A 10860-nucleotide genomic window follows, 5' to 3' on the forward strand; every position below is an offset into this window, starting at 1 on the left:
TGTTACAAATAACTACCTCGAACAATTTTCTTAATCTACTTAATTTAGTTAACTAGCTCTTATATTAAGAACAGATACTGAGTTTGATAAGCCTACCCTAAAATATAGTTTGGGTTTGGGTCTAACCGAAGACATTGAACCCCATTGAACTCGTGAAGAATGGCAATACCGGCTTGAGAGCACTGTATACATCCCGAGGGTACAAAAGAAATGAAGGGTTGGGAGGAGGGAAAAGAAAATTTTAATAATTTCATTCAAAAAATTAGAGGAGCAGGATTAGAAAATTTTAAAATTTCGGGAATGTAAGATAAAAAATTAAAAAAATTAATTAAAAGCTCCAACACGTCTCGCCTTGCATAAGCTAGTTCCACATCCCCCTTCCCATATAACATATTCCTAGTTTCCTCAGCCTCAACACTGAAGGGGTGATCTCCTCCACTGTCCCGGAGTAGAGTATTGGTAGCTTCCAATGAATCTGAAAAGACATAAATATCATTTGAAATATTAGGCCCATTGTTTGGGAATCTCACGGGCTTCCATCTGTGTTGTCTCTGCATTCTTCATGAATTATATGTCTCAATCTTTCCATGCACAAAACGGTTATCTTTGTTTACATCGTACCAGAAAGCACCTGAAAGCAAAATTACTGGGTTTGTCTATCAATTGTATTCTCAATAATTGACCTCTGTTTGTTCAATGAAATTCACTAGTTTGTCTGTTTCTGTAAAATAAAAATACAGTGAAACATGAGCGGCAAATAAACAAAAAAGCAAAAACTTAAAAAAAAAATGGATATCTGTGTGTTCTCCTAAAAAAATTTCAGAGCATTACTGGCATATTTAAGTCTCGCCTCAATTATAATTCATAGGACTTCAAATCCTACGTTCACGTGTTAGGTAATCGAAATCATTGACTTTTAATTGAAAAAAGAGAAATACCGAATGAGCAACGTGGAGTTGAAGGGATCTGCCAGAAAAGAGCGGCAGATGAACAGAGAATAGATAACTAGAAAGAGGAGAAAGAACGACACGTGTCTTTCAGCTGTTGAGATCTATCGCCTATAATTTCTTCCTCGTACTCGTTCCGTTCTGCAGAAAGTGAAAGATTCATTGAGCTGAACAATGGCAGAACAAGAGGTAGTGTTGTTGGACGAGTGGCTGAGCATGTTTGGGTCGAGAGCCAGAATAGCGTTGGCTGAGAAGGGAATCAAATACGAGTTCAGGGAAGAAGATCTGAGCAACAATAGCCCTTTGCTTCTGCAAATGAACCCAATTCACAAGAAGATTCCAGTTCTTATTCACAAAGGCAAACCCATTTGTGAATCCCTCATAATAGTCGAATACATCGATGAAGTCTGGAAAGACACTGCTCCTTTACTTCCCTCTGATCCTTATCTCAGAGCTCAGGACAGATTCTGGGCTGATTTTGTCAACAAGAAGGTAATTTCCTAATGTTTCAGAACTTCTCGATCTAAGTCTCTATCTTTTAATCATGGTGATATAATGCAGGTGGGAGATGTTGGAGGAAGGATATGGGCAGGGAAGAAAGAAGAACACGAAGAGGCAAAGAAGGAGATAATAGAGAACTTGAAGCGATTGGAAGAGACACTTGGAGACAAAACTTTCTTTGGAGGTAAAACCTTTGGGTTTGTTGACGTTGCTCTGGTTCCATTCTATCCCTGGTTTTACACCTACGAGGCATTATGCAACTTCAAGGTGGAAACACATTGTCCTAAGCTCATTTCCTGGGCTCAGAGATGCATCCAGAGGCAAAGTGTTTCCAAATCTCTTGCTGCTGAGAAGGAGATCTACGATTTTGTTGTTGACTTCAGAAAGAAAAGTCATTTGGACTGATGAAACACATGAAGGATACAAAACGTGTGCTAAGAATAAACAGAAACAATAAGTGTCTGATACAAACAGTGTTCTGAAGTTTGAGTTTTGCTTGGTGGATCCTTAGGTGTGTCAGAAGGTGAAATCAACTTGGTTGTGTCTGGTGATTGCGCAGTAAAATAAATTGTTTGTCAGAATATTTTCTTGATGTTGCTTTACGATGAAAAATCTCGGTTGTATCTTCGACATTTGTCAAAGTGTGTGGTTCCTTAAATGTGCAGAAAGTCAAACCATGACATGTGTGCTATGGATAATTCATAATAGAAACTAATGGAACAAACAAAATAACCAGTTCCTACCTCAAATAATTCAAAACCACAATAAAAGACTTGTTGATAAATGTAAAAAGTCAAACAGCATGTTCCTCTAATGATATGAAATTTCTATACTTTGTGATCTAGTACCCACAAGGTTTGTGGCTGAGCACGAAGAAAAGTATGTTTACTCGAATAACGTTTACTGCAAAAGCTACTTTTAAGAAGCAACAAGCGCGACATAAAGGATGGGATGGTCCCAGAATTCCACTTCCCACAAAGAAACGATGACAAAACATAAACTTGTGGGCTATGTTTAGCTACCGACACGCAAGACCGGACTGAAGGGTTACGGATCATCCAGTCTTTAATGTATTTTCCATTCTCTGTTCTTGAAATATCCAGTTCTTGTCTGTAACTTTTACTTCACTGATTTATTCTTTCAACTAGAGATTTCAGTGGCCGTGTTTGATAGAGGTTGTTTTGCTGGATGCAAAGGCAAGCATTTTCGGGATGAGGGCTAGGGTTGCCTTGGCAGAGAAAGGAGTTAAGTATAGAGTACAAGGAAGAGGATCTGACCAACAAAAGCCCTCTGCTTCTGCAAATGAACCCGGTTCACAAGACAATCCCGGTTCTGATCCATGACGGCATACCTATCAACGAATCCTTCATAATCGCGGAGTATATCGATGAGGCTTGGAAGGATCAAGCTCCATTACTTCCTCTGATCCTTATCAGAGAGCTCAAGCCAAATTCTGGGCTGATTTTATTGGCTCCAAGGCTAGTGTCAGTTGTATTATTTAAATCACTGTCTAATGAAATTTATCAGTACTGAAAGTGTTATTACCAAAATCTGCAGATTCCTGGGGCTGGCAAGAGGTGAAGAGCATGAGCCAGCGAAAAAGAATTGATTTTGAATTTGAAGGATGTTGCTTTGATTCCATTCCATAAATGGTTCTATGTTTATGAGACAAGGGGGAACTTTAAAGTGGAAGCAGAGTGTCCTAAGGTATCATTGAATGGGCAAAGAGATGCTTGAAGAGAGAAAGTATTCAAAAGTCGACTGCTGATGAGAAGGAGATCTACGAGTTTGTCTTGGGCTACAGGAAGAAGCTTCAGTTGGACTAAGCACCACGCATCTAAATGAGTATTCTGGCTTGGGAAGCTTGGGTTTATGGACAGACGCTTAACAGAATATAGAAACTCATTTTACTGTTGAGTTTTCCAATGGCCCATAGCTAAATTTGTGCTTGCTTGAAGTTATTAGCTGGCCACATCTTATCTTAGTGGCTTTGTATTGTATAAGATTCTGGTATATTTGTGTCCTGGTTATTACTATCACGAAAATTAAAAAAAAAATAAAACTGGTTTTATTGATTTGAGAGTTTTCATAGAAATAAATAAATAATAAATTACAAATTCTATTAAAATTTAATTCTAATAGGTTGCAAATACATTAAATATTTTTAAAATTTTTTATAAATATTTAAAAAAATTAAAATCTCAAGTATTATGATATGTTAATCTAATGGTTAAAGAAGAAAGAGGAGAGAAGAGGAAAAAAGGAAAAAAAAAAACAGAGAGATTCCGAACCAACATTTCCATAGCTTTGAGTTGCTAAATTTATGCTTGCGTGAAAATGTGTGTTTTATGACTCGTTCTGCAGTGCAGCAGTGGACACAACTTAACAAAAATTTTCATCTTGTGATTTTGTATTTTTTTTATTTATATATCTATTATATGAACTGTAGATACTTTGGGCCCGTTTAGAATAACTTATAAGTAACTTTTAATTGTGATTTATGGATTACAACGTAAATATGTGAGAAAATTTTATCTCGACTTATATAAAACGTGTTTATAAGTAATTTCAATCGTGATGACAAAGAGGACCTTTATTGTCTCTCATTTATCTTATAATTCCAAAATACGATTAAAAATGGTAAGTTTTCCATTTTTATAAAATCTCTTATTAATTAACATGAAATCATGAATCCATCCCAAACTTAAATAACGAAGATTAATTAATTTTCTTAAACTCATCTTATAATTGATTTGCTCAACCTAATCAAGGTAGACTTAGTCTAAAAATAAATAGGAAAGATTGGAGAAAAGTTCTCATTAAAAATTTTATTGTATGACTTAAATCAGAGTACAAGTACTCTATGTGCACAAAATTTATAGAGTATTGATACTTTGTGTGCATAAATATTTATCAGTTTTTCTAGTCAATAAAATTTCTAACAGTGGAGCTTTTCTCAAGATCATAATCTCTACTACTTCCAATCCTAATTATAAGATCTTATTTGTGGACTATAAATGAGATTTTTTAATTAAAACCGGATGTAGTATCTCGCACACTCTTTCAGAACAAAATCAACCTTTTTTTTTCCTTTCTTGCTTTAGATTCTCTTGAACCAAAATAATATTCCTCATGGATTAATGTCAATTCCGCACTTTTTAATGAACTACCATAAAATCTTGTACCAGACGCAATATGGTATATTATGGCATCATTTGAAAAATCACACGCACACGCACACGCACATATTTCTGTGCAGAAAAACCGTACACGATGGCTCCAAACGACGGGAAGAGTTATTATAGTGTTATTGATGATGATATAAATAACGACGAGAAGGCCATGTGAAGCTCGTTTTCATACACCAGCAAAGTAACAAGCCTGCGCTTCAACCGCAAATTGGCATTCTTAAGATTCCACCTTCCCGTTAAGAAACCAGATGTATTGTTTTTATTTCTCATTTCATTTAATAATTATTCATTAATATAATCTCCCAAAAAAAAAAGTTCTGCAAATACTTTATAAAACGGATCTGAATGTGTGTTTATAAATTCCTGTATTTGATATTGTGAGATATTTTATTATTATAAATTATTTAGGTCTTAATTAGGAATTAATAAAATATCCTGAGTGTGGCTCGTGGTCAGGAAAAAGGCCCAAGCCCAGTAGGATTATGATTTTTGGTCAATAATGTATTTACTCTGATAGTGAGTTTTTACAATTAAGGTTTTGATGGCTGAAAATTTTAGAGCGATACATTCAGAAATAGAAAACCCTATTTGCTCTTTGAGGTTCCCTGATTGGTGACGGCTAAACCTGGTTGCCACCACTGTGCCTATCTGCCAGTCAGAAGAGACCTGAATCAATTTTCTTCTGACTCTAATCCATCTTGCAGCTCTCAGATTAATCAGGCAATAGCAATGGCGAGGGTAACTCTAATCTTAAAGTCTTCCGCTGTATGTTTTATGAGAGGATTTATTTTGTATTATCTGGATTGAATATATTATATATATATATATGTTAATTATTTGAATCTGTCTTACACGTGGTATCAAAGTCGGGTTAGGTTCTACTTTGCCTACTTTGTTTGATTTTGTCATTTTGCTCCTATCTGGGATGATCTGGCTTTAATTTTACCGTTCATTTTCATCTATTTCAAATGCCCGATCAGAGATCGTTGTTATTTTTTTACCGTTTATTTTAAATGATTTTTGGTTCCTATTTTTATCTAAGAGCCGCATGTAATCTTCTCTTCAAAGTTCAATTTATATTTTACATTCCAGCTCCTTTCATTTTATAATCTGTTGTAAAATACCTTTCTATGTTTTTGAGATATGTTTTTGGTCACTTGGGACAGAAGGAAGGAGAATATCCATCTCTCAAATGACCACCGTCATCACCTCCATCGAAATTGGGAGGAGCCGAAAACGCAACCTTTTCCATCCATGAAAGTCTGAATTTTTAATTCCATTTTGGCCCTTTTTTCCCTTGCTGTTATTGTTTGAAATTATGTTCATTGTTGTTTTTTGTGAAGTGCGCCCTCAGAAACAGAGAAAAACAGCGTTTTTTTGGCGGAAAACGATGCTTTTAACATCGAAAAAAGCACCAGCGCCATTGGAAACCATGGCTGGCGCCGACGGTTGCAAGGGGCTGCAAAGTGGGTCTGAACCTGACTCCATGTGGATGGAGACCCATGCCAAAAACGCCGCCGTTTTGCATTCAGGAACCTTCTCTGTTTGTTTTTTTTTTTAAAATGGCGTCGTTTCGACCTGAGGTGAAACTCACCGTTTCACTTATGTAGAATTTGGGCCCAAAATTTTTGGGTCGCATGTTGGGTTTTTTCAAAACGAAAATGTCTTGTTTGATTCTGTGTTTTGGGCCGAATAGATTTGGGCTTTTGACATATTTTTTTCCTTTTTGTTGTTTTTTGTTTTGTTGTTTTTTTTTGTTTGGTCTGGACTAATTCTGTCTGGGCCAATCTGTTTAAAAAAATAAAGAAATGAAAAGGATTTTTTTTGCACAGTGACATTATAGAATCGTTTGGGCCTATTTTTTGGATAGAAATTATTTTTGGTCTCTGTTTGCTTTCTAGGCTTCCGTTTTTAGGCCTAAACAGTGTTGATTTTATTGTTTCTGGAATTTTGTTTTGGGCTCTGTTTGATTCAGCTTCTGTTTGGCCCATTTAATTTAATTTAATTTCCAGAATTTGTTTATGTTAAATAGACTCTTAATTGAAAACTGTTTTAGTTATTTAAAAATGGTTTTCACATGTAACTTATTTTATGCAAATATTTAAATTGTTTAAATAGAGATAAAAAGTGATCTTAGCTATTTCACATTTTTGTGTAAATTTGAAATTTTTTTTGTTATATTGTCTATTTGCCTAAATACTTGGATAATAAATTTAGGCAAATTAATTAATTATTTGAATTTTGCAATATTTATTTTAAGTAGAAATGTGCTGAGGTTAATATTTAAACAATTGTTTGGATGCATGAAATAGTGGGAGGACTTGATATAATAATTAATTGCTTGTGTTCTCCATTAATATTGTGCATGTGTTGGATTAAACGTGCTCATTTGATATTTGTGATTAGCATGCTTTCTTAAGGAGTAGCCACAGCATCCTTTACCTGTTGCATGCAACATAAATCACATAATGGACTTATAAAATATCAATTGTAATTAAATATGCATTCATAATTAATCTTTGCCCACGGATAGATAATTATAAATGTATACTTAATTAGGGTGGGATAGAATTGCCTTGTACTTTCTAAGTAGCCCACAGGTATTAGGAAATATAAATGCATTCTAGTTCCATCAATATAAGATAAATACATGCTATGCTAATTTTTTTGCCCACAAGTAGAACTTAGTGATATGTATTTATAATTGTATGCTTAATGTTTTTAAGCATGTATGGCACAATTATTGTGATTGTCTCAACTGATTTGTAAGTTTGATGATTCTCTGATATTGCAGCTTCATTTTCTATCCCTAACCTGATTATTGATGCTAGTAATAAGATCATACTGGATGGTATTAATTACCTTGATTGGAGGGAAGATATTGCCTTGCAGCTTGGTTGCTATAACATGGACTTTGTCTTGGAGACTAGCAGGCCTCCCAAACCAGCTGATGACTCGGCTGATAAGGATTACTATGAACATTGGGAGAAAACCAACGGCCTTGCTCTCTTGATCATTAAAACAGGGATTGCAAGGGGTATTCGGGGAGCAATCCCTAAATGCGAAACTACTAAAGAATACCTGGAAGCTGTCGATAAATAGTTTAAACTGACAGATAAGCAGATGGGATGTACCATCATGTCAGAGCTATGTGCTATGAAGCTCACAGGTATTGGTGGAATCAAGCAGCATATTAAGAAAATGAGAGATCTATCCTTTCAACTGAAAACCTTTAAGATGGAACCAACTGAGCAATTTCTGGCGCAGTTAATCCTAAACTCCCTTTCTCTACAATTTGATGCCTTTAAGGTGTCTTACAACACACATAAGGAAAAATGGTCAGTAGATGAACTACTGTCCATGTGTGTGTAAGAAGAAACTAAGCTATTGATGAGTGGAAAGGGTGCATCAAAAGAAGCTTATCTGGGAGAAAGTTCTAATAACGGTGGCAGTAGGAAGGGAAATAAGGATGATAAAAAGAAAAAGAAGAAGAAAAAAATCCCTCCTGCTACTGCCTCAAATAAGAAGGATGCCAGATGCTTCTTCTACAAGAAGAAGGGGCACATGAAGAATGAGTGCTCCAAGAGGAAGGCATGGCTTGAACGTCAAGGGCTTCTTAACAAGCAGGCCACCACGTCCGAGTGAGGAATTGGTTCTATCAGGCAGTAGGAACCCAGACCGTGTGGAGTTGGTTGGGACTTATCACATTTTTTTGAATAATACTCATGTGGACCTTTTTGAGACTTTTTATATTCCGACTTATATGAGGAACTTAATTTCCATTTCAAAATTAATTCCGTTGGATTATGGTTTATGTCTTAAAAAGGGCTCTATGTTTTTGAGCAGACATCATGTTAAGATTGTAGACATCATAATGATTGGTGATTTATTTAAAATAATTCGTGATCCTGTTCAATCTTTTACTATTTCACGTGGCATTAAACATAGTGTCATCAATGAGAATTCTATTAGCTTGTGGTATAGGAGATTGAGACATATCTCCATTGAGAGAATCAAAAGGTTAACTAAGGAGGAAATTCTTCCACCCTTAGACCATTCATAATTTGATTCTTGTGTGGACTGCATAAAGGGAAAGCAGACCAACAAGTCACAAAAGGGAGCTAAAAAAAGTTCTGAATTGCTTGAGATTATACATACCGATATTTGCTACCTCGATTTAACCACACACGATAAAAAGTACTCCCTCCGTTCCTTATTATAAGAGACAAATAACCGAAGTACGTTGATTAAAAAAACAGTTAAAATTAGTTAAGAACAATTAATGTGCAAAAAGTATAATTTTTTTCCAAAAATGCCCTCATTAATAAGGAGAGAGAGCATGAGAGAGAACAATTAAATTATTAAAAGAAAGAGAAGTGGGAGGGAGAGAGAGTGTGAGTTGGAGATAATAAATATGGGTAAAATAGTAAATCAACACAAAAAAGTAGAGACAACTTGTAAGTGTCTCTTATATATAGGAACATGCCATAAGCATCAAATGTCTCTTATAATAAGGAACGAAGGGAGTATTTTATTACCTTTATTGACGATTACTCGCGATATATGTATGTCTACTTGCTTTATAATAAAAGTGAGGCACTAGATGCCTTTAAGGAATACAAAGCAGAAGTAGAAAAATAAATTGAGAAACCAATTAAAATTGTGAGGTTTGATAGAGGTGGTGAATACTATGATAGGTACACAAATGAAGGACAAGCACCTGGTCCATTTGCAGACTTTCTTTGAGAGCAGGGTATAGTTGCTCAATGTACCATGCCTGGCTCACCAGATATGAATGGTGAAGCTGAAAGAAGAAATAGGACCTTACTGGACATGGTTAGGAGCATGATGAGTAGCTCCAAACTTCCAATTTCACTATAGAAAGAAGCACTTAAGATAACCGTATACATATTAAATAGGGTACTAACAAAGGCAGTATCTAAAACTCCCTTTGAAATATGAAAAGGTTGGAAACCCAATTTAAATCATTTGAAAGTATGGGGCTATCCTACAGAAGTAAGAGTGTATAACCCACAAGAAAAGAAATTGGACCCTAGGACTATAAGAGCTTACTTTGTAGGCTATGCAGAAAAGTCTAAGAGTTATAAGTTTTATTGTCCTCCGCCTTCAAAACATTTTGTAGAATCTAGGAATGCTAAGTTTCTTGAGAATGATGTATTTAGTGGGAGTGATCAAATAAAAGATGATCACATAGAAGAAACCATTAATACAAATGGTGAGGGAACTTTAATGGTAAATGACTCTCATCCAGTTAGAGCTGTCATAGAACATAGTGTAGATCCCATAATACAAGTTGACAATGCTGGACATTAGGAACATATGCAAGCTGATCAACGTGTCACACAATTTGAACCACCACAGCATGTGACAGGAAATGTTCCCAATGAGCAATCTAAACCAACTTAAGAAGTTGAATTAAGACGGTCAACTAGAGAAAGAAGACCAGCATTACCTAGTGATTATGTTGTGTACTTTGCTGAAATTGACTGTGATGTTAGCATTGAAAACGACCCTTTGACATTTACTCAGGCTGTGAAAAGTGGAAACTCCAAATTGTGGCATGATGCCATGGTTGAAGAAATGAACTCAATGGAAAACAACCATTTATGGGAGCTTGTAGAGTTACCTAGTGGGTCTAAAGCCATTGGCTATAAGTGGATTTATAAAACCAAAAGAGACTCACAAGGTAACATTGATTGTTCAAAGCAAGGTTGGTTGCTAAGGGTTTCACACAAGTGGAAGGAATCGATTATAGAGAAACCTTTTGTCTTGTATCAAAGAAAGATTCTTTCCGCATCATCATGGCATTGGTTGCACATTTTGATTTGGAGTTACACCAAATGGATGTTAAGACTGCCTTTCTCAATGGGGACCTTGAGGAAGAGGTTTACATGAAGCAACCTGAGGGATTTGTTGCAAAAGACAAAGAACATATGGTGTGTAATTTAAAGAAATCGATCTATGGTCTAAAGCAAGCTTCACGACAGTGGTATTTAAAGTTCTATGAAGTGATCACATCATTTAGTTTCAATGAGAACATCATGGATAAGTGTATATACCACAAGGTTAGTAGGAGCAAAATCATATTTCTGATTTTATATGTCGATGACATATTGCTTGCAACCAATAATTTGGGACTATTGCACGAGGTAAAACAATTCTTGTTTAAGAACTTTGATATGAAGGATATGAGTGAGGCA

The 10860-nt window shown here is 35.5% G+C and overlaps 1 protein-coding gene across 1 annotated transcript; it reads left to right on the forward strand.

Moving 5' to 3' along the window:
- Positions 1-1048: 1048 nt before the first annotated feature.
- On the forward strand, positions 1049-2125 carry LOC114747034 (probable glutathione S-transferase parC). Its single transcript, XM_028935321.1, has 2 exons — positions 1049-1439; positions 1509-2125. The coding sequence occupies exons 1-2, from the start codon at positions 1122-1124 to the stop codon at positions 1851-1853; spliced, it is 663 nt and encodes a 220-aa protein (XP_028791154.1). The 5' UTR covers positions 1049-1121; the 3' UTR covers positions 1854-2125.
- Positions 2126-10860: the final 8735 nt, after the last annotated feature.

The sequence above is a fragment of the Neltuma alba genome, unplaced genomic scaffold, assembly GCF_004799145.2.
Source record: "Neltuma alba isolate B1F8T4 unplaced genomic scaffold, ASM479914v2 tig00005191_pilon, whole genome shotgun sequence".
NCBI classification, from domain to species: domain Eukaryota; kingdom Viridiplantae; phylum Streptophyta; class Magnoliopsida; order Fabales; family Fabaceae; genus Neltuma; species Neltuma alba.

Excerpts from the sequence above, each read along its gene's own strand:
- LOC114747034 (XM_028935321.1), top strand. The coding sequence starts at position 1,122 with ATGGCAGAACAAGAGGTAGTGTTGTTGGACGAGTGGCTGAGCATGTTT. Across the intron at positions 1,440-1,508 it reads CTGATTTTGTCAACAAGAAG|GTGGGAGATGTTGGAGGAAG; the intron begins GTAATTTCCTAA and ends GATATAATGCAG.